Genomic DNA, 27412 nt, shown 5'->3' with positions numbered 1-27412 from the left:
CCTGTCCTAGCCCATCTCTAACCCTGTCACTAGCCCATCATTAACCGTCCCTAGCCCATCTCTAACCTGTCCCTAGCCCATCTCTAACCTGTCCCTAGCCCATCTCTAACCTGTCACTAGCCATCTCTAACCTGTCCCTACCCATCATTAACCTGTCACTAGCCCACTTAACCTGTTACTAGCCCATCTCTAACCTGTCACAATAAGCCCAGTGGGCGTTGCCTGTATTTGCCCCACAGTCCGGCTCTGTCCCTCCCAGACACCTGCACAGAACAACAATGTAATGAGCAGAACAATGTGGGACCCGACCCGATTCTCTGTCACTGACTGGAACTTCCGCCCCTCACTGGGAACCAGTCTATTTCTGTATCTGGTTCAGTGGTGAGAATCTGCCTCTGCTCAACTGCCCCTGTGTAGTCACAGCTCATTGGCTCAGTAATATGGCTCCTCCCTCCCATATGTATAAATACAAATATACAGAGAAGGAATGTTCTGGGCACACAATAAGCTGTACCCCCATACTGTACTGTCTAAGGGAAACACTATGGCACCTCCTACCCATATGTATAAATACAAATATACAGAGAGGGAATGTTCTGGGCACACAATAAGCTGTACCCCCATACTGTACTGTCTAAGGGAAACACTATGGCACCTCCTACCATATGTATAAATACAAATATACAGAGAGGGAATGTTCTGGGCACACAATAAGCTGTACCCCCATACTGTACTGTCTAAGGGAAACACTATGGCACCTCCTACCCATATGTATAAATACAAATATACAGAGAGGGAATGTTCTGGGCACACAATAAGCTGTACCCCCATACTGTACTGTCTAAGGGAAACACTATTGGCACCCCCTACCCATATGTATAAATACAAATATACAGAGAGGGAATGTTTCTGGGCACACAATAAGCTGTACCCCATACTGTACTGTCTAAGGGAAACACTATGGCACCCCCTACCCATATGTATAAATACAAATATACAGAGAAGGAATGCTCTGGGCACACAATACGCTGTACCTTCACTTCACATATATTTAGTGGATCATTTTCTTATCGTTCAGCTCTGCGGTTCCAGTTGCCGGAGGTCCAGCTCTGATATGACCCATGAAACCGTAGAGATAGGAAAAGACCCCCGCGGGTGCCGCCTGCGCCCACATTTCAGCGACCCGATGCCCACGGACGCGGTGAAGAGGAAACAGTTGGAACTAAAGATTGCTGCAGCCGCCCGGCACCACGCACAGAGGAGGAGACAAGACAGAGATAACGGTGAGCGGTGGGGCCCAGTGAATATACAGTGACCCATTTGGTGCCCAGTTCTTGTGGTTCCGTTCAAGCTGATTGGGCGGGAGCTGCCTAACTGCCAGCTAAGCCGCTGTATCTGTATTAATTGCTGGTTCTGTGCTTGCCAGGCCCGGTTCTGATGAAGGCCAACCACTACGACTTCCTGCATCTCGGAGAAGGAAACCGACCCAAACGCCCAGACAGCGCCAGCGATACCGGCACCGCTGGAGCAACATCAGCAGCTTGAGTACCGACAGCGGGATTGTGGGAGTGAACGACGAGAAGGAGGAGGGCGAATGGGGGGCGGGAAGGGCCCCCAAACCAGCGGGAGGTGGAAAGGGCTGACAGTGGGATAGGAGATGCCTTCTCCAGGAGGTGGAGAACCCGTGTAGCAGAAGCCGCAGCCTCCTTGGAGGCCTGGGAGGCCCATCGCCCCTGTACGGACTGCGGGGAGAGGGACCCGAGCGGCGACACCGAGAGCCGGGGCAAACGGAGGGAAACCTTGTGCCCAAGTGCCTGATGCGCAGGGTGCAACGCAAAGAGGCCATAATGGAGTTGTCAACACGGAGGCCAGTTACGGGGAGGATCTGCGCATCATCAAGGAGGAGTTTTATATCCCCATGCAGAGCGCAGGGCTCCTCACCCACGAGCAGCTCCTCGTCATCTTCACCAACATCCAGGAGCTCATTGGGCCTCAACGAGAAGTTCCTGGAGGTCCTGCAGGAGGAGATCGACCAGGCGTTTGATCAGGTAACTTCCTGGGCTGCTCTCTTTCCCATGGTCAGGCAGGAACCTCCCCCTGGGTAAGTGAATCCAATCTCCCCCCAGTACTTACCCAGGTACAGAGCTCTGATTCTCTGTACTTCCTGCTACTGGGCTGCTCTCTTTCCCATGGTCAGACAGGAACCTCCCCCTGGGTAAGTGAATCCAATCTCCCCCCAGTACTTACCAGGTACAGAGCTCTGATTCTCTGTACTTCCTGCCCCTGGGCTGCTCTCTTTCCCATGGTCAGGCAGGAACCCCCCCTGGGTAAGTGAATCCAGTCTCCCCCCAGTACTTACCCAGGTACAGAGCTCTGATTCTCTGTACTTCCTGCTCCTGGGCTGCTCTCTTTCCCATGGTCAGGCAGGAACCCCCCCTGGGTAAGTGAATCCAATCTCCCCCAGTACTTACCCAGGTACAGAGCTCTGATTCTCTGTACTTCCTGCTCCTGGGCTGCTCTCTTTCCCATGGTCAGACAGGAACCTCCCCCTGGGTAAGTGAATCCAATCTCCCCCCAGTACTTACCCAGGTACAGAGCTCTGATTCTCTGTACTTCCTGCTACTGGGCTGCTCTCTTTCCCATGGTCAGACAGGAACCTCCCCCTGGGTAAGTGAATCCAATCTCCCCCCAGTACTTACCCAGGTACAGAGCTCTGATTCTCTGTACTTCCTGCTCCTGGGCTGCTCTCTTTCCCATGGTCAGGCAGGAACCTCCCCCTGGGTAAGTGAATCCAATCTCCCCCCAGTACTTACCCAGGTACAGAGCTCTGATTCTCTGTACTTCCTGCTCCTGGGCTGCTCTCTTTCCCATGGTCAGACAGGAACCTCCCCCTGGGTAAGTGAATCCAATCTCCCCCCAGTACTTACCCAGATACAGAGCTCTGATTCTCTGTACTTCCTGCCCCTGGGCTTTTCACCTGAGCTCCACCCTCTACCTGACCGTGGGAAGGAGAGCAGCCCAGGAGCAGTACCAATGGGCCATTTATCTAAATTATACCCAAGTACAGTCCAACCCCCCCCTTGCTGAGTGGCTCATGTTACTGTATTGCCCCCCTGCAGAAGAGCTGAATTTCTGTCCTTTTATGATGATCACTGGGCTTTGGAGCTTGCACTTTGCTGCATGTTGTGTATAGTGCCCCATAAGTACAGACAGCTGAACATGAATGGTCTCTATCTGCGCTCACACTGCCCCCCCACAGACAGTTCCTGCTGAAACGCTAAGTGGCTGCTCATTCCCTAGGGGCCTGCGCTTTTACTATCGTTCTACTTACCGGCCATTCAGTATATTCCCTTGGCACTGCCCCCCCAGCACAATTATAGGTTACAGAGGAGCAGTTACCCTTTAATGGATACAGACGCAGCGCAGAGGTCTTATAACTCAGCACATGGTGGCGCTGTCCCATTGCAGCCTTATGGGATACAGTGAGCGGGAGCTGCAAGTGGTGAGAAGCGGTACTGCAACTCATTCTCTATATTCCCCCCGGAACATTCCGTCTGGCTAATGCGCTTTTGTTCTTCCCAGGGGGACGACGACTTGATAACCGTTTGCCTGGGGGAAGTGTTCCTGGAGTTTGTGAATATGCTTCCGGCCTTCCAGACTTACTGCCTCCAGCACTCGGCCTCCGTCTCACTGCTCAATGCGCTGGAGAAGGAGAAGGAGCTGCTACGGTGAGGCCCGGACCCCCCCAGTACCCCAATATCAACCCCCAGTCACCCCCAAACCCAATATATAGGGCTTGTGCTGGGAATCTGTTCAGCCAAAGGGTATTAAAGGGCAACTAAAGGTCCTGTGTTTTGTTCATTCCCATGGTGCAGTGCGATGCCCCCTATAGATCATCCCAGTCAGGGTGGTACGTTCCATGGGTTAGGGGTGTGCGGCGGGGGGGGGGTTAGGGGTGTGCGACGGGGGCCCCTGCAGGGGGGGGGTTAGGGTGTGCGACGGGGGCCCCTGCAGGGGGGGGGTTAGGGGTGTGCGACGGGGGCCCCTGCAGGGGGGGGGTTTAGGGGTGTGCGACGGGGCCCCTGGCAGGGGGGGGGTTTAGGGGTGGTGCCGACGGGGGCCCCTGCAGGGGGGGGGTTAGGGGTGTGCGACGGGGGCCCCTGCAGGGGGGGGGTTAGGGGTGTGCGGCGGGGGCCCTGCGGGGGGGGGGTTTAGGGGTGTGTGGCGGGGGCCCCTGCAGGGGGGGGGGTTAGGGGTGTGTGGCGGGGGCCCCTGCGGGGGGGGGGTTTGGGGTGTGCGGCGGGGCCCCTGCGGGGGGGGGGTTAGGGGTGTGCGGCGGGGCCCCTGCAGGGGGGGGGTTTGGGGTGTGCGGCGGGGGCCCCTGCAGGGGGGGTTTGGGGTGTGTGGCGGGGGCCCCTGCCGGAGGAGGTACCTTACTTCCGCCCCAGGGGCCCTGCACCCCAGTCCGACCCTGGACTGAATAGAAAAAAAATGTTATAAAAAATAAAACTGGAGCCTCACAGAGCAATAGGGTTTGGCTGCCGGGGTCAGCGACCCCCATTTGAAAGCTGCAAAAAAAAAAGCAAATAATATAAATACTACGAGAAATAAATAATTAAGACCAACTAAAAAAATGCTTAAAAGTGCCCCCTCCAGTCTATAAGTTGTGAGAGCACAGGCAGCACAGAAGGGCAGGTAGACACGTACTAATACCCCAGGAGAGGGTAACTAAGATGTGTTTTACCCCCCAGGATATTTCTGGACGTCTCTCAGAACGACAACACTGCTTTTACGGCGGATGAACTTCCGGTCGTTCCTGATCGCTCCGCTGCAGAGAGTCACCAAGTACCCCCTGCTGCTCAGCCGGATCCTGAAGGGCAGCACCGACTTCCACCCCGACCACAGCAGCTTGTGGGAAGCCAAGAGTCGCATCGAGTCGCACCTGGAACACATTAACATGAAGACCAAGCAGGAGGGGAACCCTTGGAGCATCCGATCGTTCCGCAGGGAGAGCAAGAGAACCCGGGAGGGAACCCAACATCGAGATGCGGGAATTGGCCCTCAGGCAGGTCGCTTGGCCCCGGGAGGAGACGCGGTTCATAAAGGAAGGGGCCCTCCAGCTGGCGCAGCCGACAGACGGGCAGTGGGTGAGGAAAGGGTGCAAAGTGCTAAAGTTCCAGAGCGTCCAGGCGCTGCTCATGGTCAATATGCGCAGGGTGTCGGCGTCGGACGTGGAAGTCGGAGCCGCGGAGAACCCGGCCGTTAGGGACGCGGTGCTGGTTCTGATCAAGGACAAGAGTAACGGGAAGTTTGTGCTGTTCCGCGACCCCCTAAACTGAGCAACTGCGTCGTATCGGCCGATCCGGACTCTGACGATACCTTCGAACTGCTGGAGATCCGCCGGGAAGGCTTGGTCCTCCGGGACGGGGACATCTCCCGGACTCAGCACTGGTACCGGCAGCTCAAGTTCTACTCCGGTTGGCTGGGAACCTGGAAGCGACGGCGCAACGCGCTGCCCAACATTATGATAAGTTCCGCGCAAAGCAGGCCCTGAGCTGGGTACCGGTACTGGGGCAGAACCCACTTGCTGGTTCCGTTGTGAAATCCCTGATGGGGCTGATCCTGGACAGAGCTGGAGAGCAGGGACCCGGTTTAGTTCTGTCACATTCCAGCAGGGGGCGCAGCCGTTCCATTCCGCTCCGCAGGGGAGGAGCAGCGCCAGGATTGGCCGAATTCACTGAGTAAAAGGACAAATCCAATTGGGTTTTGCTGAGCAATTTTGCACATAAATAAACACTGGGATCAGACAGAAGCACTTGGGCCGGGACCGGCTGCGGGTTCCGTTACGGATAATGACTGGGCGGCTTTGGGGAGATATAAAGTTGTATCGAGTATAACCTTTCTGGGTCTCATAGGGTTAAAGGGGAACTGCCACCATGTATTATGTCACTTTTTAACCCCTTTATATAATGGTAATTATATGTGTTAATTAGTAGCCCCTATATCAGTACTGGAACTTGCTCAGCCAATCAGAGCAGTGTCCCCCTACAGTCCAACCAGGGCAGGTACCCTCACAATACCCACAAGGCAGTGGGCCCATTGTATGTGGGGCTCTATTTATTAATATAATGGGGTGCAATATTAGATTTGGGGTAAAGTGACATCACAGTTCAGAGTGATGTCACTGCTGGAGTACATTAAAGGGACAGGCACACAATACTTGCGGTTGGTTGGGGGCTAAATGTGGGTCAGCAGGTCTGGGTAGGCGGGGCTGGGCTGACTCAAGTGAAATTGTGACATCATTGTTTAAGGCTGCATTCATTGGTCACATTCCTTGGGGGTGTCTCAGGGTCAGTTAGGGGAGGGGCTTCTCTGCAACAGGAGTGTAAGGGCACTTCCTTTAGCTGCCCTGCCCCACAGTGATGTCACACACTGACAGAAAGCGAGCCTGAGCAGACTGACAGATTTACAGCACTAATAGGGGAGGTTGTCCAGCAACACACGGCGCAGCGAGCGCTAAGGCCCTGGCAGGCAAAGGGTTAAATAAACCATGTGACCAGGGGCCTGGAGTTAAAATTGAGAGTAATAAATGATGGCAGTTGCCCCTTAGGTTGGGGTAATTATAGTTACCATGTGGATTCATTTAAACCTTGTAACGGAGTTGCTGTGTTATATGCAGAACGGCCTGTGTGCAGCCAGCTGTTGTGGAACTACAACTCCCAGCATGCCCTGAGAGCGGTGATTGGCACACAGCAGGGGATATACATCGGGCAGATCCCTGTTTAGCCATTGGCTGTGATGCGAGGGTTAAACCCAATATAAAGCGCAGCCGCCTCACAGGGGGAATTGATTTATTGACCCAGTCTCTGGGCCCCGGGGCCCGCGGCTCCCACTGTGCCTTCGCTGCTCACATGGTGCAACTGCCTCAACTGCTTTCTTTCTTTTTTTTTTTTTTTTTTTTTTAATAAATTGGAAATGACATTGAGTCTGTGTTCTGCCACTGACCTCTCTAAAGCCAGAACCCCCCACGGTTCTGTTGGGTCCAAGCAGCGGCCGAGGCCTCGACTCTATGTGCCTTTGGGCAGGGGCATTAGTGGTACCTGGAAAGAGCTGGGCAGGGGCATTAGTGGTACCTGGAAAGAGCTGGGCAGGGGCATTAGTGGTACCTGGAAAGAGCTGGGCAGGGATAAGACACACAGAGCTACTTAGTAGCAGCTACTGAACCCCCTGCCACAGACAGTACTGGGAATTCCCTCTGCTAAACTCATGTAGGGGCAATTATCAGCAACTGATCTGCACTGTCTGTTTCTGTAGCTGCTACTAAGTAGCTCCGTGTGTCTGAAGCTCCAACACTATAATGGGGTGAGCGAGAATTTGGTGCCAGTTACTGAGTTTTTGGTCTTATTGGCATTTAAAGGACATGTAAAGTGTATTTCACTGGGGGTGCAAAAATACAGTCACCCCGCTATAGTTCCAGGGGTACCCAGGGCACAAATAAGCACTCACCCCCCCCCCCTAACTGGCCTTCAGGCTGGGCCCCCTTAGCCCATAACAAGGTTACAGATATATAGAAACATTGGGGTAACAGTCACCCCGCTATAGTTCCAGGGGTACCCAGGGCACAAATAAGCACTCACCCCAAATCCCCCCCTAACTGGCCTTCAGGCTGGGCCCCCTTAGCCCATAACAAGGTTACAGATATATAGAAACATTGGGGTAACAGTCACCCTGCTATAGTTCCAGGGGTACCCAGGGCACAAATAAGCACTCACCCCAAATCCCCCCCTAACTGGCCTTCAGGCTGGGCCCCCTTAGCCCATAACAAGGTTACAGATACATAGAAACATTGGGGTAACAGTCACCCCGCTATAGTTCCAGGGGTACCCAGGGCACAATAAGCACTCACCCCAAATCCCCCCCTAAACTGGCCTTCAGGCTGGGCCCCCTTAGCCCATAACAAGGTTACAGATATATAGAAACATTGGGGTAACAGTCACCCTGCTATAGTTCCAGGGGTACCCAGGGCACAAATAAGCACTCACCCCAAATCCCCCCCTAACTGGCCTTCAGGCTGGGCCCCCTTAGCCCATAACAAGGTTACAGATATATAGAAACACTGGGGTAACAGTCACCCTGCTATAGTTCCAGGGGTACCCAGGGCACAAATAAGCACTCACCCCAAATCCCCCCTAACTGGCCTTCAGGCTGGGCCCCCTTAGCCATAACAAGGTTACAGATATATAGAAACATTGGGGTAACAGTCACCCTGCTATAGTTCCAGGATCTCTTACAGTGTGGCGGAAACACATGCAGCAATGGCTCCCCCTACTGGCCATATAGTATATGACTGTTACTCAGCAGTCGGGACCAGCAGTGCATTAGTTGAGCTCACACGTCAGTCTGATATGATATTATGAAACTGGAAAGAGCCCAAATGGACACAGATTGCTCGAGGGACGTTGCCCAGTACAGAAGCTCAGGGAAGTATATAAATCAGTGTCAGACTTACAGGAGCCCAGTGATGGTGCAGGTATCGGGGCCCCACAAGCCGGGGGCGCATCTCTCAGTTATAAACAAAGCGGCACCAGAACACACCAATGGGTCACAGCCCCCTACTGACACCTGTAGGGTGGGTTTATTTTAATATAGCACCGTGCAACTGCAATCAGGTAACAAGGAACATAGGATTTACAGTCCTGTTGCCTAGAACAATAGCCCCCCCAAGGCCCATTCTGCCCCAGGATGCTAATTCCACATACAGTGCAGAGCCAGTCTGGAACGGTCTCACCCCCGGGGGGGGGTCAAAGAGACACAAAACCGTTGGGGAGCACCTGGCACAGGGATGGGGGGGGGGGGCAGTTATAAATCATGACGACCCTGGACTTGGTGTATTACCCCATAGGCAGTAAGGGGCTGTAAATGGGAAGGGAGGGGGGGGTGGAAATGTAGAGATTCTCACGAAAATCCAAACACAAAGATAGGGGAGTCCTGTTGAGAGCGTCTGTCCGACCAACCACAACAAAGAAAATAAACATTGGGCAGCGCCAATCCAGCCAATCACGTCCTCAGCGGAGGCTGCCTCCCGCCGACCCATTTAATACAAACATTAACCCTTAGAAGGTCCGTTACTTCCCCTGGGCAGGGGCCGGCTCCTCCTTGCTGAGACCCCGGATAGACAGATCATAGACCACCTCCTCGATCTTCTTGACGTCGTACTTGAGCCCATCGTAGCGCTTGCGCAGGGAGTCGTTCTTCAGGTTCAGCAGTCGGAAGCCGAAGTCCAACTCGTTGATGAAGGAGGCGATGCGGAGGGGGCGGGAATAATCTCCCGCAATGACGCTGTTTACAGCCAATCTGGACTGGGGAGGGGAGAAATAAGCCTGTTATATGGGAGGCAATAGAACAGACATGAGCAGAACCACAAAGTAAAGAATGGGGGGGGGGGAAGCCCCGCCTCCCTTAGATACTAACGCAGCTCATTAGCCAGATTCAGCACCCCCGAGAGATAATCTTCAATATCCAAATGGAAGCCCTTCTCCCGCTCGTACGCAACTGGAAATAAAGATTGAGATTTGGGAACCAATCAGAATATTGCCCGGCAGCAGTGGGAGGGGCTCAGTCTCTAGGTTATTCCATGTTAAAGCATAAAGGGGGGAACTGTGGAATAATCCTGTGACTTGTAGTCTCCCCCCCCCCCCCCAACAGAATTACTAGTTGTTCCTGATAACATAACTACCTCCCACTAACTACCACAGACAACTTACCACTCTGAGATGTCTTTTCACCTGAAACAATATGAGTCATCGGTCCAAGGGGGGGGGTAAGGTAGTTAGTCGGGGGGGGGGGGGGGTAAGGGCCCAAGGGGGGTAAAGGAAAGGTAGTTAGGGGGGGGGGGGTAGTTAGTGGGAAGCAAGGGCCCCAAGGGGTTGGGAGGTAAGGGTAATGTAGTTAATGGGGGGGGGGGTAAAGGTAAGGTTAGTTAGTGGGGGGGTAAAGGTAAGGTTAGTTAGTGGGGGGGTAAAGGTAAGGTTAGTTAGTGGGGAAGTAAAGGCCCAAGTGGTTGAGGGGTAAGGGTAAGGTAGTGGGGGGGTGGGGGTAAGGGCCCAAGGGGTTGGGGGGTAAGGTAGTTAGTGGGGGGGGGGGGGAAAGGGCCCATGGGGTTGGGGGGTAAGGGTTAGGTAGTTAGTGGGTGGGGGTAAGGGCCCAAGGGGTTGGGGGTAAGGTAGTTAGTGGGGGGGGGGGGGGTAAGGGCCACAACAAGACCCTTGTATTTCTTTCTAATGAGCCTCCCCCGTAGCTTGGGCCCTGTGGCAGAACAAGGCAATAGATCTATACCCACAATGCACTGCTAATACGGAGCGATGCTATTGGCTGTGAGGCTACAGCAGAACTTACTCCCCAATATCTCGGCCGCGGCTTCTCGGGTCACGAGCGTCTCGCTCTCCAAGTAGACGAGGAACGAAGCTAAAAAGACCAAGCGCTGCAGCACGAATCTCCACTGGTCATGGAACCTGCGGGGAGGGAACCGGGAGAATAAGCCCCGCCCAGGGAACATTACCGTATTTATGCTAAGAGCTGCCCAGCACTTACTTGTAGTACTGCTCAGTGGGGAACTTGGTCTGCAGGGCGGCCAGCTGGGCTCTCACCGTGCCGTAGTGCTCCCGGGCTAGCAAGCATTTCGCTGGTACTGACGGGGGAATATAATAATACAGACTTTACTTAGGTCCAAACCAACTCCCCCCCTTCACCCCCATTCTGAGCCTGAGAGAGATGCACTTTTATTCTACCCCCCCCCCCCCGCAGTATCAGTTAATTAGGCACTAACTGCCTCACATCATGGGGGTACGGCTGCTAGGGGGGGCAGGGCTACTGGATATGGGGGGGCACTCCCCAGCTCGGTGTTATCCAATGGGCAAGGCTGAAGGGAGGGACAGTTACAGTTCAACTACAGAACTAAAGGGGAACTCACTGTCCTTGAATCCGGCCTCCTGGTGAACCCCCTGCAGCAGTATAAGGATTTCCCGCGCCGTCTGCTCCAAACTCTGCACCACTTTCCTGATTTCCTGGTGAGAAAGAGATCAGCCAATCCCTGAGGCACAGAAGCACCCCCCCTGATGAATTGCAGCCCCCCCCCCCCCCCCCATATCTCCCCGACTGATGCACCCCCCAATATCCCCCGACTGATTGCACCCCCCCCAATATTCCCCGACTTGGATGCAGCCCCCCCAATATCCCTCCGACTGATGCACCCCCCAATATCCCTGACTGATGCAGCCCCCCCCATATCCCCCGACTGAATCCACCCCCCGCATTGCATCCCCCGAGATGGATGCACCCCCCCCCCAATATCCCCCCTGACTGATTGCACCCCCCAATCCGCCCCGAAGCTGATGCACCGCCCACCAATATCCCCTGACTGATGCCACCCCCCCCATATCCCCCGACTGATGCACCGCCCCCCATACCCCCCGACTGATGCACCCGCCCCCCAATATCCCCTGACTGATGCACTCCCCCCATATCCCCCCGACTGATGCACCCCCCCCAATATCCCCTGACTGATGCACCCCCACCTCATATCCCCCGACTGATCCACCCCCCCAATATCCCCCGACTGATGCACCCCCCCCCAATATCCCCCTGACTGATGCACCCCCCCATATCCCCCGACTGATGCACCCCCCCAATATCCCCTGACTGATGCACCCCCCCATATCCCCCGACTGATGCACCCCCCCCCAATATCCCCTGACTGATGCACCCCCCCCATATCCCCCGACTGATCCACCCCCCCAATATCCCCTGACTGATGCACCCCCCCATATCCCCCGACTGATCCACCCCCCATATAATGCCCTGTGCCCTGCATGACACAGACAATACAGTTGCCCCCTACTGCCCACATTTTACCACTAGTTCCCCTCCCCCATTCCCTGTATCAGACCGCCCCCATGGCTTCTGTAGGCTCCTCCCCCAGCCCTTTGTAAAATTTGAAATTATTAATTAATAGTTTATATTAATGATATTATTTTTGTCACATGTTTTATAAGTGTTTAGATTTGACTTTTATGATCAATTTGTATAATCTATGTTTAGTAGAGCCTGAGGCTTAATGTAATGTATGCCTGTTACAGGGCTCTAATGGTAACCCTGGAAAGTGTGCAAATGATAGTTTTGGGTATAAGGGGGAAGGGGCAGGTTACTGGCTGTACTTATATATACGGCTTGGTTTGAATTTTTGTATTTAATAATGTTTGTGTTTCCCACCGAATAATTACTACCCTGGCCCCGCCCCCCAAAGGAAATCCGCCTCCGGTCTCATCTCAAAACCCCCCCCCCTGGGGTTCTCCGGTCCCCGCCTCCCGCGGTAATCTCACCCCCCATACTAACCCCCCCCCGGTCTCTCTCACCCCCCATTGAAACTCCTTAGCAAACCCCCCCGCCCCCCGGTCTCTCTGCACCCCCCCATACTAACCCCTGCCCCCCGGTCTCTCCACACCCCCCATAAGCTAAACCCCCCGGTTCTCTCAACCCCCCATACTACCCGCCCCTCGGTCTCGTCTCACGCCCCCCATAACTAACGCTCGCCCCCCGGTATCTCTCACCCCCTCCATACTAACTCTCGATGCCCTACCGGTCTCTCTGCACCCCCCAGAACTGAACGCGTCGCCCCCCGGTCTCTCTCAACCCCCTCCATACTAACCATGTCTCCGCCGGTCTCTCTCTCCGTGTCCTCCCATACTAAACCCCGCCCCCATGTTAGTGATCGCGCGGTCTCGGTCACCCCCCCCATACTAACCCCGCCCCCGGTCCTCTCCCCCCATACTTAAGCACGCCCCCCAGCTCTCTCTCCAGCCCCCGCATACTAACCACGGCTCCCCATGTCTCTCTCAGTCCCCCCCAATACTGAACCACTGCCCCCGGTCTCTCCCCCCCCCCAATACTAACGTGGACACGCCCCTGGTCTCTCCCCCATAGCAACCCCCGCCCGCGGTCTCTGCGTCCCCCCCCAATGACTAAACAGGCACGCCACCATTGGTCTCGCGCATCACCTCCCCCAGATACTAACCCGCCCCCTCGGTCTCTCTCTCTTCTCCCCCCATAATCTAAGACCCGCCCCCCGGTCCCTCTCTCTCTCCCCCCCATACTAACCCCGCCCCCACGGTCTCTCTCTCTCTCCCCCCATACTACCCTGCTCCCCGGTCTCGCTCTCTCGCCCCCCCCTATTAACCCGCCCATCGGTCTCTCACCCCCCCATACTAACTCCCGTCCCCCCGGTCATCTCTCTCTCCCCCCCATACAACCCCCGCCCCTGTCTCCGTCACTCCCCATACTAACCCCGCCTCGCCGTTCTCTCCCCCCCCATACTAACTCCCTCCCCCCGGTCTCTCACCCCTCCATACTAACCCGCCCCCGTCGGTCTTCACCCCCGCCATACTAACTCCGCCCACCGTCTCCTCGCTCACCCTCCGATTACTAACGCATGTGCCTCCCAGTGCTCTCCCCCTCCCCCCATATCTAACCACTGCCCCCGGTCTCCTCACCTCCCCCCCATACTAACTGACCTGGCTCTCACCCCATATGCGACGTAGATTCCCCAGTACTTAACACCGCCGCCCGGTCTCTCTCTCAACCCCCCCATACTAAACCCCGCCCCGGTCCTCTCGCTCTCTCCCCCCATAGCTAACACCGCCCCCGCGATCTCTCTCTCTCCCCCATACTAACGGCACCCTGCCCCCCGATCTCTCTCTCTCCCCCCTCATACTAACCCCGCCCCCCGGTTCTCTCTCCTCTCCCCCCCAATACGTAACCCTGCCCCCCGGTCTCTCTCTCTCACCCCCCCCATATTAACGCGCCACTCCCGGTCTCGTCACCCCCATACAACCCCGTCCCCCGGTCTCTCTCCACCCCCCCATACTAACTTCCGCCCCCGGTGTCACCTTTTCTCATGTCCCGCCTCTGTCCTCCCCCCATACTAATCCCCGCCCCCGGTTTCTCTCTCTCGCCCCCCATACTTAACACCCGCCCCGGCTCTCTCTCTCCCCCCCATACTAACGCCTGGCCCCCGCGGTCTCTCTCTCTCCCCCCCCCATATTAACCCCGCCTTGTCTCTCGTTCTTTCTCTCTTTTCTTCTCCGATTATCTTATCTCCGCCCGCGGCGCGGTCTCGTCCTCTCTCCCCCATAACTAACTCCCGCCCCCGGTCTCTCTTCTTCCAATACGTGAAACCCCTGGCCCCCCGGCTCTTCACCTCCGCATACAACTCCTGCCCCCGGTCTCTTCACTCCCACATGACTAACTGACCGCGCCCCGCGGTCTCTCCGCCCCATAGCCTTAACATAAGCCCGCATCCCTCGGAGTCTCTCACTCCCCCCCGCCATACAGACCCCGGCCCCCCGGTCCTCTCTCTCTTCCCCCCATCTAACCCGCCCGTGGCTACTAAGGCCTCGGGGCCCCCGGCACGCCCGCATACTTACCGCCACCACTCACCCCAGGTACTGAACCCCTGCCCCGGGTGCTCTCACCCCCCCATACTTAACCCCGCCCCCGGTCTCTCTCTCTCCCCCCCATACTAACCCCGCCCCCTCCCCCCCCATACTAACAGCCCGGCCCCACGGTTCTCTCTCTTCCCCCGCATATACTAACACCCGCCCGGTCTCTCACCTCCCCATACTAAACCGCCCGCACCTGGTCTCTTCTCTCCCCCCCTACTAACAACCCTCCCGCCCGGGTCTCCACCCCCCATACTAACCCACCACCCTGTCCTCTCTCTCTCAACCCGCCCCATACTAACCCCAGCCCCTCACCCCCCATACTAACTCCGCCCCCTCACCCCCCCCCCCATACCCTAAATTAAACCCGCCCCCGGTCTCTCTCTTCCCCCCCCATACTAACCCCGTCCCCACGGTCTCTCACCCCCCCATACTAACGCCGCCCCCCGGTCTCTCTCTTCCTCGCCCCCCACATACTAATCCCGCCCCCCGGTCTCAGTCACCCTCCATAACTACCCCGCCCCTCTTCACCCCCCATACAAACGCCCGCCCCCGCGGTCTCTCCTCTCTCCCCAACTAACCACGGCCACCGCGCGGTCTCTTCTCTCTCCCCGGCCCATTACTAACACAACGCCCGCCCGGTCTCTCTCCCCCCCATTACAACACCCCCATACCCGGTCCTCTCACGCCTCTCCATAACTTAACCCACGCCCACCGTCTCTCTCGTTCCCCCCCCATACTAGACCCCCGCCCCCGGTCTCTCAACCCCCATACTAAACGCCCCGCCCCTGCTCACGCCCCCATGACACCTCGCCGGCCTGCCCCGGTCTCTCTTCAACCCCATACAACCCGTGCCCCTCACCCCCCATGACTAACTAGCCCGCCCCGGTCTTCTCTTCTCCCCCCATAGCTAACCCCGCCCCCCGGTTTTCACCTCCCCATTACTAACCCAACCACCCGGTCTCTCACCTCCCCATTACTAACGGCCCACCCCCCGTCTCCGTCTTCTCCCCCATACTAACCCCTGCCCCGGTCTCTCACCCCCCCCATACTAACCACCGCCCCCGGCTCTCTCTTCCCCCCGCCTCTAACGCACGTCCCCCGGTCATCTCTCATCCCCCGCATACTAACCACTGGCCCTCGCCGGTCTCTCAGCCCCCCCCATACTAACCCCGCCCCCCGCGTCTCTATCTCTCGCCCCCATACTAACACCTGCCCCACCGGATCCTCTCTCTCCCCCCCGTCTCTCCCCCCCCCCCGATACTAAGCGCCCGCCCCCCGGTCTCTTCAACCCCATACTAACTCCCGTCCCCCCGGTCTCTCTCTCTCCTCCCCATACTAACGGCGCCGCCCCCCGGTCCTCTCACCCCCATAGCAACCCCGCCCGATCCTCTCTTCTCCCCCGCCATTACACGCCACCCTCCCGCCCGGGTCTCTCCACCCCCCCGATACTACCCCGTCCTCTCTCTCCCTCCCCACCCATACATCGCCCCGGTCTCTCATCCCCCGCCATACTAACCCCGCCCCCGCGGTCTCCTCCACCGCCCCACCATACTAAACCACGCGCCCCCCGGTCTCTTTCACCTCGCCAGCCGCATACTCATCCCCCCCCGGTCTCTATCACCCCCCCATAGCTAACCCCGGCCCCGCCGGTCTCGTCACTCCCCATACTAAACCCTGCCCGCCACGGTCTCTTCAACGCCCCCCCATAATAACCCGCCCCCGGTCCTCATCACACCCCCCATACTAACCCCGGCCTCCCGGTCTCCTCCCCCCGCACCATAGCTAACACCCGCCGCCCGGTCCTCTCTCACCCCCCATATCTAACCCCGCCCCGCGTCTCTCTCACCCCCCCAATACTACGCCCGCCCCCGGCTCATCACACCCCCCATACTAACTCGCCGCCCCCGGTTCTCACCCCACCCATACTAACCGGCCCCCAGCGGTCTCTCCACTCCGCCGCCATACTAACCCCCCGCCGCCCCGGTCTCTCACCCCCCCCCATACTAACCCCGCCCCCCGTCTCTCACCCCCCCATACTAACCCGCCCCCTCGGTCTCTCACGCCCCCATACTAACCCCGCCCGCCCGGTCTCTCACCCCCCCATACTAACCCCGCCCCCCGTCTCTCACCCCCCCATACTAACCCCAGGCCCCCGGTCTTCTCACCCCCCATACTAACCCCGCCCCCGGCTCCTCACCCCCCCATACTAACCCCGCCCCCGGTCTCTCACCCCCCCATACTAACACCAGCCCCCGGTCTCTCACCCCCCATACTAACCCCGCCCCCCGGTCTCTCACCCCCCCATACTAACCCCGCCCCACGGTCTCTCCCCCCCATACTAACCCCGCCCCGGTCTCTCACCCCCCCCGATACTAACCCGCCCCCCGGTCTCTCACCCCCCATACTAACCCGCCCCCCGGTCTCTCACCCCCGCATACTAACCCCGCCCCCCGGTCTCTCACCCCCCCATACTAACCCCGCCCCCCGGTCTCTCACCCCCCCCATACTAACCCCCGCCCCCGGTCTCTCTCCCCCATACTAACCCCGCCCCCGGTCTCTCACCCCCCATACTAACCCGCCGCCCCCCGGTCTCTCACCCTCCCATACTAACCCCGCCCCCCGGTCTCTCACCCCTGCCATACTAACCACGCCCCCGGTCTCTCACCCCGCCATACTAACCCCGCCCCCCGGTCTCTCACCCCCCCATACTAACCCGGCCCCCCCGGTCTCTCACCCCCCATACTAACCCCGCCCCCTGGTCTCTCACCCCCCCATATTAACCCCTGCCCCCGGTCTCTCCCCCCCCATACTAACCCCGCCCCCCGGTCTCTCACCTCCCGCACATCCTGGTCCGCACTCAGCCCGTTCTGCAGTTGCACAAACATATCAATGACCGACATGCTGCCGCTAGCGCTGCTGGGAGTGACGTCTCCTGAAGGCGGGACCTCGGCCACGGTGGGTCGGACACTGGCGGAAGTTGTGGCCCTGGCCGCGCCCCCGCGGTTCTATTTCTCCGGCAGTTACACAATCAGCGCGCCATGAGAGGAAATAGTCCCGTGTGTCGTCACTTCCTGCTTTAAATGCGGGAAATCCTCCAGGGCCGGAAGTGACGTTACTCCTCTCAGCGCCTTAATCCTATTAGTCACATGTCACGTCTGTCATATTGGCCCCTCCCAGTGGCGGCTGTGAGGCGGCTTGGGGCCGGGGTGGGGGGCAGTGGCTCGCCGGTGCGGCTGGGACCGGGGTAATAGTTACCGGGAGTGAGCTGCAGGGGATGCTGGGAACTGTGCTCCGTGGCCCTAAAATCCAAATAAACATTAAATGGGCTGTGAGAAGGGGGGCCCTGACTGAACCCCAATAGCCCTGCAGTCACTCCCGGATAGCCTCGCTTTGGCTTTATATCCCCTCTAACTTCTATTGGTTCTTTCTGCCCAAGTCTTGTAAATAAGTCACATGACAGGGATTGGACAGTCTGGCCAATCACTGAGCTCCTAGGAGTCCCTGTGCCTCTATAGTGATACTGAGTATAATGTCCCTTGGTTACACCTGCCCTGGGGGCCACTGTGCCTCTATAGTGATACTGAGTATAATGTCCCCTGGTTACACCTGCCCTGGGGGCCACTGTGACTCTATAGTGATACTGAGTATAATGTCCCCTGGTTACACCTGCCCTGGGGGTCCCTGTGACTCTATAGTGATGCTGAGTATAATGTGCCCTGGTTACACCTGCCCTGGGGGCCACTGTGCCTCTATAGTGATACTGAGTATAATGTGCCCTGGTTACACCTGCCCTGGGGGCCACTGTGCCTCTATAGTGATACTGAGTATAATGTCCCCTGGTTACACCTGCCCTGGGGGCCACTGTGACTCTATAGTGATACTGAGTATAATGTCCCCTGGTTACACCTGCCCTGGGGGCCACTGTGCCTCTATAGTGATACTGAGTATAATGTCCCTTGGTTACACCTGCCCTGGGAGTCCTTGTGCCTCAGGCCCCACCAATAGAAGGGAAATAGGGCGGGGCCCAATGTATTGGCCCCTCAGGGCTGTGCTCATATCCCGTAGCGCTGTAATGGCTGCTTATATATCTATGCAGGGCCCAGTTATTAGCCCACTAGTCACCTGCGCCCCTGCCATAGGGTATAATGGGGCAACAATGAACAAAAAAGTCCCCTTGCATGCACAACTGTGCCCCCCCAGCTATCCTCCAGCAGCGGCACAGACACCCCAACCCATTAGAATCTCTGCTGTACCCAATGTCTCCTGGTACAGTCCCCCTAAGGGACAAGGGAAGATGTTGGGGGAACCTGAGGGACTAAGGAAGATGTTGGGGGAACCTGAGGGACAAGGGAAGATGTTGGGGGAACCTGAGGGACAAGGGAAGATGTTGGGGGAACCTGAGGGACTAAGGAAGATGTTGGGGGAACCTGAGGGACTAAGGAAGATGTTGGGGGAACCTGAGGGACAAGGGAAGATGTTGGGGGAACCTGAGGGACAAGGGAAGATGTTGGGGGAACCTGAGGGACAAGGGAAGATGTTGGGGGAACCTGAGGGACAGGGGAAGATGTTGGGGGAACCTGAGAGACAAGGGAAGATGTTGGGGGAACCTGAGAGACAGGGGAAGATGTTGGGGGAACCTGAGGGACAAGGGAAGATGTTGGGGGAACCTGAGAGACAGGGGAAGATGTTGGGGGAACCTGAGGGACAAGGGAAGATGTTGGGGGAACCTGAGAGACAGGGGAAGATGTTGGGGGAACCTGAGAGACAGGGGAAGATGTTGGGGGAACCTGAGGGACAAGGGAAGATGTTGGGGGAACCTGAGAGACAGGGGAAGATGTTGGGGGAACCTGAGAGACAGGGGAAGATGTTGGGGGGAACCTGAGAGACAGGGGAAGGTGTTGGGGGAACCTGAGAGACAAGGGAAGATGTTGGGGGAACCTGAGAGACAAGGGAAGATGTTGGGGGAACCTGAGAGACAAGGGAAGATGTTGGGGGAACCTGAGGGACAAGGTAAGATGTTGGGGAACCTGAGGGACAAGGGAAGATGTTGGGGGAACCTGAGAGACAGGGGAAGATGTTGGGGGAACCTGAGGGACAGGGGAAGATGTTGGGGGAACCTGAGAGACAAGGGAAGATGTTGGGGGAACCTGAGAGACAAGGGAAGATGTTGGGGGAACCTGAGGGACAAGGGAAGATGTTGGGGGAACCTGAGGGACAAGGGAAGATGTTGGGGGAACCTGAGGGACAAGGGAAGATGTTGGGGGGACCTGAGAGACAGGGGAAGATGTTGGGGGAACCTGAGAGACAGGGGAAGATGTTGGGGGAACCTGAGGGACAGGGGAAGATGTTGGGGGAACCTGAGGGACAAGGGAAGATGTTGGGGGAACCTGAGGGACAAGGGAAGGTGTTGGGGGAACCTGAGGGACAAGGGAAGATGTTGGGGGAACCTGAGAGACAGGGGAAGATGTTGGGGGAACCTGAGGGACAAGGGAAGATGTTGGGGGAACCTGAGGGACAAGGGAAGATGTTGGGGGAACCTGAGGGACAAGGGAAGATGTTGGGGGAACCTGAGGGACAAGGGAAGATGTTGGGGGAACCTGAGGGACAAGTGAAGAAGTTGGGGGAACCTGAGGGACAAGGGAAGATGTTGGGGGAACCTGAGGGACTAAGGAAGATGTTGGGGGAACCTGAGGGACAAGGGAAGATGTTGGGGGAACCTGAGGGACAAGGGAAGATGTTGGGGGAACCTGAGGGACAAGTGAAGCCGTTGGGGAACCTGAACAACAAGGTGTTGTTTGGTGCCAGCAAGTTACACAGTGAGTTGCAGTTGGACAAGAGTAGGGGAGCAGTGACATTCTCTGGGTGTGACTGTACAGGTAGCAGAACTTGTGACTGCTGAAGGGCCCAGGGGGTATATAGGGGCCCCACTGGGGCACAGACTGATGAGTAGTATCAGTATCTGCCTATGGGAATGCAGCTCAGTGGCAGGGACCTGGACCCAAAGGAGAACTAAAAAAGCCCCAACACTACTGTGTATGGCCGGTAGGTGCTTCCTCTTCACTGAACACTACGGCTCCCAGGTTACTGATTTTTACTACCAGAAGGTGGCGCTACAATTAACGTCTTTGTTTCCTTTGCGCCACAGAGGCCTCCCGGCTGCAGGTGTCGCTGTCCGATTCAAGGCTCTCATTGGTGCAATTGAAGTCCTCCGCCGATAGGTGTCGCTGTGCAATTCTATATTACTAGCAATTAGGAGCAATTTGCTCATCCTGCCGGCAGGTGTCGCTGTGCGCTTCTCCCCTCCCTACCCCACGTGTTTTCCTGCGCTGACACGCCGTGCCACAGGCTGGGGAGATGGCGGAGGAGTCGGTACCGAGCGGGTCGCTGCTGTCCCTGGACCCAGAACTGCAGAAGGATTTCCAGCAGAAAGTGCATGAGATCAGGAGGAAATCACAGGTACGGTTTCGGGATCCTTCCGGGCGGCTCTCAGGGGCTGCTGGGAGTTGTGGGGTTATTACGGGTCGGGGGGCTGCTGGGAGTTGGGGGGTTATTACGGCTCTCAGGGGCTGCTGGGAGTTGGGGGGTTATTACGGCTCTCAGGGGCTGCTGGGAGTTGTGGGTTATTACGGCTCTCAGGGGCTGCTGGGAGTTGTGGGGTTATTACGGGTCGGGGGGTTGCTGGGAGTTGGGGGTTATTACGGGTCGGGGGGTTGCTGGGAGTTGGGGGGTTATTACGGGTCGGGGGGCTGCTGGGAGTTGGGGGTTTATTACGGGTCGGGGGGTTGCTGGGAGTTGGGGGGTTATTACGGGTCGGGGGGCTGCTGGGAGTTGGGGGTTATTACGGGTCGGGGGGCTGCTGGGAGTTGGGGGGTTATTACGGTCGGGGGGCTGCTGGGAGTTGGGGGGTTATTACGGGTCGGGGGGCTGCTGGGAGTTGGGGGGTTATTACGGGTCGGGGGGCTTGCTGGGAGTTGGGGGGTTATTACGGGTCGGGGGGCTGCTGGGAGTTGGGGGGTTATTACGGGTCGGGGGGCTGCTGGGAGTTGGGGGGTTATTACGGGTCGGGGGGCTGCTGGGAGTTGGGGGGTTATTACGGGTCGGGGGGCTGCTGGGAGTTGGGGGGTTATTACGGGTCGGGGGGCTGCTGGGAGTTGGGGGGTTATTACGGGTCGGGGGGCTGCTGGGAGTTGGGAATGTGGATCTTTGCTGAGTTTGTTCCTTTCCCCAGGTCGGCGCTGTCTCCCCGGGGGTGATATACATCGGGCACATCCCCAGGGCGCTGTATGAGCCGCAGCTGCGGGAGTATTTCAGCCAGTTTGGCACCGTCACCCGGCTCAGGCTGTCCCGGAGCAAGAAGGTGAGTCCCTGGGGCTGGGTCTGATCTGCTTCTGTCTGGGGCCCCGGGGTAGCTCTGCCTCTCTCTAATGCCCCGGGGTAGCTCTGCCTCTCTCTAATGCCCCTTGTGCCCAGGGGTAGCTCTGCCCCCTCACTGATGCCCCTTGGGCCCCGGGGTAGCGCTGCCCCCTCACTGATGCCCCTTGGGCCCCGGGGTAGCTCTGCCCCCTCACTGATGCCCCTTGGGCCCCGGGGTAGCTCTGCCCCCTCACTGATGCCCCTTGGGCCCAGGGGTAGCTCTGCCCCCTCACTGATGCCCCTTGGGCCCGGGGTAGCTCTGCCCCTCACTGATGCCCCTTGGGCCCCGGGTAGCTCTGCCCCCTCACTGATGCCCCTTGGGCCCCGGGGTAGCTCTGCCCCCTCACTGATGCCCCTTGGGCCCAGGGGTAGCTCTGCCCCCTCACTGATGCCCCTTGGGCCCCGGGGTAGCTCTGCCCCCTCACTGATGCCCCTTGGGCCCCGGGGTAGCTCTGCCCCCTCACTGATGCCCCTTGGGCCCAGGGGTAGCTCTGCCCCCTCACTGATGCCCCTTGGGCCCAGGGGTAGCTCTGCCCCCTCACTGATGCCCCTTGGGCCCCGGGGTAGCTCTGCCCCCTCACTGATGCCCCTTGGGCCCCGGGGTAGCTCTGCCCCCTCTGATGCCCTTGGGCCCAGGGGTAGCTCTGCCCCTCACTGATGCCCCTTGGGCCCAGGGGTAGCTCTGCCCGCTCACTGACTTGTAGCTCTGCCCCTTGGGGCCCGGGGTAGCTCTGCCCCCTCACTGATGCCCTTGGGCCCCGGGGTAGCTCTGCCCCCTCACTGATGCCCCTTGGGCCCCGGGGTAGCTCTGCCCCCTCACTGATGCCCCTTGGGCCCAGGGTAGCTCTGCCCGCTCACTGATGCCCCTTGGGCCCTGGGGTAGCTCTGCCCGCTCACTGATGCCCCTTGGGCCCCGGGTAGCTCTGCCCCCTCACTGATGCCCCTTGGGCCCAGGGGTAGCTCTGCCCCCTCACTGATGCCCCTTGGGCCCCGGGATAGCTCTGCCCCCTCACTGATGCCCCTTGGGCCCTGGGGTAGCTCTGCCCCCTCACTGATGCCCCTTGTGCCTTTCAGACAGGGAACAGCAAGGGATACGCCTACGTGGAGTTCGAGTGCGATGAAGTGGCTAAAATCGTTGCGGATACGATGAATAATTATCTGTTCTGTGAGCGGCTGCTGAAATGTAAGTGCCCCCCCCCCCCCCCACTGCAAGTTCATTTTGGGTTCCCATTAAGATTTAGGAAGAACCAAGACATTTCCCATCAATGCCCCCCCCCTTCCTATTCTTCCTGAGCCCCAGATTCCTTTCTTTGCACTCGGGCATAGATACCGGGCAGAATTCCTTGGTCAGTCTCTGGGACCAAGCTCCACCCCCAGCCTTGCCACTGGGAGGAGAGCAGCATAAGAGTCGGGCTCAGTAGGCGAGCATAGGGGCACATTGAATTCACTTCATTGCAGGTTGACTTACCCTTTAATTATCTTCAAACCTGTTTTGGGTTATTTCTAGCTCTTTGGTAACATGAGAGGTTCCAGCGTTTGGCCACCGGGGGGCGCAGTTTCAATGGAGTCTATAGTAGATGCATTTTGGACATAGGAAGCAGCAGAGGAAAGTGATTGAGTATATTTTGCCTTTAATGTGCGCAGGTGAATTTGTGCCCCCAGAGAAGGTGCACCCCCGGCTCTTTATTGGCTGCACCGCCAAGTTCCGTAAGCCAACAAAGCCGGCAGTCAGTCGGTACAACAAGAGGCGCAGCGAGGCGGAGCAGAAGAAGATGACGCAGCGAATGCTCTCGAAGGAGAATAAAGTGCGCAAACGACTGGCAGAGAAGGGCATCGACTACGATTTCCCAGGATTTGTGAGTGTTTGGGGCAGTGGGGGGGTTACCCAGTGGCAGTTTGCAGCAGTGCAGTGGGGCGATGGTACCCAGTGGCAGTTTGCAGCAGTGCAGTGGGGCGATGGTACCCAGTGGCAGTTTGCAGCAGTGCAGCGGGGCGATGGTACCCAGTGGCAGTTTGCAGCAGTGCAGTGGGGCGGCGGTACCCAGTGGCAGTTTGCAGCAGTGCAGTAGGGCAACGGTACCCAGTGGCAGTTTGCAGCAGTGCAGCGGGGCAACGGTACCCAGTGGCAGTTTGCAGCAGTGCAGCGGGGCGACGGTACCCAGTGGCAGTTTGCAGCAGTGCAGTGGGGCGACGGTACCCAGTGGCAGTTTGCAGCAGTGCAGCAGGGCGACAGTACCCAGTGGCAGTTTGCAGCAGTGCAGCGGGGCGATGGTACCCAGTGGCAGTTTGCAGCAGTGCAGCGGGGCGATGGTACCCAGTGGCAGTTTGCAGCAGTGCAGCGGGGCGACGGTACCCAGTGGCAGTTTGCAGCAGTTTGCACAGTGCAGCGGGGCGATGGTACCCAGTGGCAGTTTGCAGCAGTGCAGCGGGGCGATGGTACCCAGTGGCAGTTTGCAGCAGTGCAGTGGGGCGACGGTACCCAGTGGCAGTTTGCAGCAGTGCAGCGAGGGGCAGTCAGGACACTCAGGTCTTGCTCTGTGCCATTTCTCATGTGGCACTTATTGCTTTTAGCTGCAGCTCTGGCACCAGTGTCACATGACTATCAGCCAATCATCAGAAGGGTCCGGGTACCTCAGTCTTCCTGTGCCGCATTCACTTACCAGTAAAGTTCTATCTGGTTGGAGGATGCGAGTTTCCCATATGCACCAATCAGAAATGCGGAACAGGCACAGAATGGATAAAAGCTTCAGGCCCTGTTTCATTTCAGCCATTTGCTTTTAACTTTTCTTTTTTGGGCCCTGGGTGGCACGGGGTAGTTGATGGGGGGGGGGGGGTAGTTGCAGGGCCCCGGGGGTAGTTTCAGGCCTGGGGTTACATACAGCGGAGTCAGCGAGTGTCTCATTACAGGCGGCGCGGAGAGAAAGGAAAGAGCCGACATGCGATGCCGACACCTCAGTGAGCAGCCAGGTAAGGAAAGTAACCCTCGCGCCCCCCCCCCCGGAACCCGATCCTCCTCTTCCTCTCTGCCCTCACTGTGTATCTGCCCTGCTACTCCCTGCTGTGTGTCACTCCCAGCAGCCTCGGCCAATAGCAGCTAATCCTTTTATTGGACAATACGGCGTCATTAATGAAGCAGGGCAGGAAATAAGTTCCCCTTTAACTGGGTTCTATTTGTGTGGGGGGGGGTGCAAGGTTAGTGCATCAGGTGCTATTGCTGCTCGGTGCCCTGTCCTTGGGGTAAATACAGTACGTACAGTGTATGCTAACTGGGCCGGGCCGGGGCAGTTATGGCTGAGGGTGCTGGGAGTTGTAGAGCAGAGGGAGTGGGACTAGTAGCCAAGTAGTCAGGGATTGATTTACTAACAGGGGTGATAATTACAGTGCTGTTGCCCAGTGACCAATTGGACCTTTGCAGGGAACATTACAGGGATCATGTCCCCTATATGGTTAAATCCGCCCCAAGCAAGGCTCCTCCCACCTGAGCTTTGAGAGGAAACTGGTGGTGGCAGCGTCCCGCCCTTCTGCCCCTTTCTCTTTGCCCAGGGCAATTATTTGCCCTTTGTTTTGCCCTGGCGCCTCTGAGTTATAGTTGGAAATGTCCGGCTGCTGCCTTGTTACCCCTGCCCCAAATGCCCAGCACTAACCGTGCCCTCTCACCCTCAGGATCCCACCCCCGTCTGTACCCCCACTGTGCTGGAAAGGAGGAAATCTGTCCGGCTGGAGCAAAACGATGAGGATGATGATGAGGAGGTTGTGCTGAAATTGCCCCAGGAAGATGAGGAGGTTGTGCTGAAATTGCCCCTGAAAGTCACACCAACTGCAAAGAGGCAGAAAATCTCCAAATCAGAGAAGAAAACAAAGATAAAGAAACAGAAATGACAAAAGGTGTAAATTCCCTGTCCCCATGTATCAAGGACTCGAAACCTGTGTGCTGGCTCCTCCCATCTGTCTCTGGCCCCTCCTATCAGTGGGCCCATTCCCAAGTGGACTTAAGTTCTGGGGTTAAAGGGGTGCATAACCTGGAATATTCCCCCTGCTGGAGGCGGAAGCGCTGTAAATTGCCCCCTATTGGCAGCCTGTGTAATGCCCTCTTACCATAATTGCCCCTGTGGCTTCCTCACAGACATTGGGGGGGTATTAATGAGGGGCGCAGGGGTTTGTGCTGCTTTTCTAATTAAGAGACTGTTCCCGGCCTGTAGTGCCCTCCTGTGCAGCCACATTTACCATCTTTAATAAATGCCTGTTTGTACATTGTGTGTCCCTGTCTGGACTTAATAATGAGCCCCAGTAACTGGCTCTGCTCTCCATAGCAACGACTATTACACATAATGATAAACCCAGTGAGAATGAGGGATGAATGGATATTGGGGAGTTGTATCAGGAGTCAGAACCAGCAGTGCAGAGAAGGGAAAGGGACAGACACAGTGACAGTTACACATAACTATAAACCCAGTGAGAATGAGGGATGAATGGATATTGGGGAGTTGTATCAGGAGTCAGAACCAGCAGTGCAGGGAAGGGAAAGGGACAGACACAGTGACAGTTACACATAACTATAAACCCAGTGAGAATGAGGGATGAATGGATATTGGGGAGTTGTATCAGGAGTCAGAACCAGCAGTGCAGGGAAGGGAAAGGGACAGACACAGTGACAGTTACACATAACTATAAACCCAGTGAGAATGAGGGATGAATGGATATTGGGGAGTTGTATCAGGAGTCAGAACCAGCAGTGCAGGGAAGGGAAAGGGACAGACACAGTGACAGTTACACATAACTATAAACCCAGTGAGAATGAGGGATGAATGGGTATTGGGGAGTTGTATCAGGAGTCAGAACCAGCAGTGCAGGGAAGGGAAAGGGACAGACACAGTGACAGTTACACATAACTATAAACCCAGTGAGAATGAGGAATGAATGGATATTGGGAAGTTGTATCAGGAGTCAGAACCAGCAGTGCAGGGAAGGGAAAGGGACAGACACAGTGACAGTTACACATAACTATAAACCCAGTGAGAATGAGGAATGAATGGGTATTGGGGAGTTGTATCAGGAGTCAGAACCAGCAGTGCAGGGAAGGGAGAGTTGGACATTGGCTTTATACAGCCTGACCAGGGCCTCATTAATTGATATGGATTTGGGAGGGTTGGGGTGGATAACAGACAGTGCATCTCTAGGCCAATCAGTGGCTTATAATGTGAATATGAATATATACTTGGGCAGAGCTCGTTGTCTCTATGGTACAGCATTGTGGGACATCTTATAATTGTGTAAATAACTAAATGGTTTATCTTAATGCAACCAGCAGTCATGCCCCAGGCTTACCTGTATGTGGGCACAGTATGGTAGCCCCCTGGGTTTAAGGGTGAAGACACACGGAGCTACTTAGTAGCAGCTACAGAAACAGACAGTGCTGATCAGTTACTGATAATTGCCCCTACGTGAGTTTAGCAGAGGGAATTCCCAGTACTGTCTGTGGCAGGGGGTTCCCTGGGGTTCAGTAG

At 57.1% G+C, this 27412-nt stretch overlaps 3 protein-coding genes and 1 pseudogene across 3 annotated transcripts; 3 read left to right on the top strand and 1 right to left on the bottom strand.

Moving 5' to 3' along the window:
• The first annotated feature begins 295 nt into the window (after nt 1-295).
• On the top strand, nt 296-5581 carry LOC116407836 (annotated as a pseudogene).
• Nucleotides 5582-8952: 3371 nt separating this feature from the next.
• On the bottom strand, nt 8953-17606 carry LOC116407705 (translin-like). The gene is given in 6 exon segments (XM_031893561.1): nt 8953-9354; nt 9468-9552; nt 10396-10511; nt 10591-10687; nt 10970-11063; nt 17330-17606. Coding segments are annotated over 6 exon segments (687 nt in total). The 5' UTR covers nt 17396-17606; the 3' UTR covers nt 8953-9125.
• A 3149-nt stretch (nt 17607-20755) lies between these two features.
• nifk (nucleolar protein interacting with the FHA domain of MKI67) lies at nt 20756-26157 on the top strand. Its single transcript, NM_001005639.1, is given in 6 exon segments — nt 20756-20951; nt 21724-21852; nt 22983-23091; nt 23553-23764; nt 24816-24875; nt 25572-26157. Coding segments are annotated over 6 exon segments (828 nt in total). The 5' UTR covers nt 20756-20849; the 3' UTR covers nt 25788-26157.
• LOC105948509 (polysialoglycoprotein) lies at nt 23783-24792 on the top strand. Its single transcript, XM_012971251.3, has 2 exons — nt 23783-24439; nt 24625-24792. Exons 1-2 carry the CDS (start codon nt 23826-23828, stop codon nt 24647-24649), a joined length of 639 nt encoding a protein of 212 aa, XP_012826705.1. The 5' UTR covers nt 23783-23825; the 3' UTR covers nt 24650-24792.
• Nucleotides 26158-27412: the final 1255 nt, after the last annotated feature.

Source organism: Xenopus tropicalis, chromosome 9, assembly GCF_000004195.4.
Source record: "Xenopus tropicalis strain Nigerian chromosome 9, UCB_Xtro_10.0, whole genome shotgun sequence".
NCBI classification, from domain to species: domain Eukaryota; kingdom Metazoa; phylum Chordata; class Amphibia; order Anura; family Pipidae; genus Xenopus; species Xenopus tropicalis.
The sequence above is the reverse complement of the archived record's forward strand: the minus strand, read 5'-3'. Positions and strand labels throughout refer to the sequence as shown.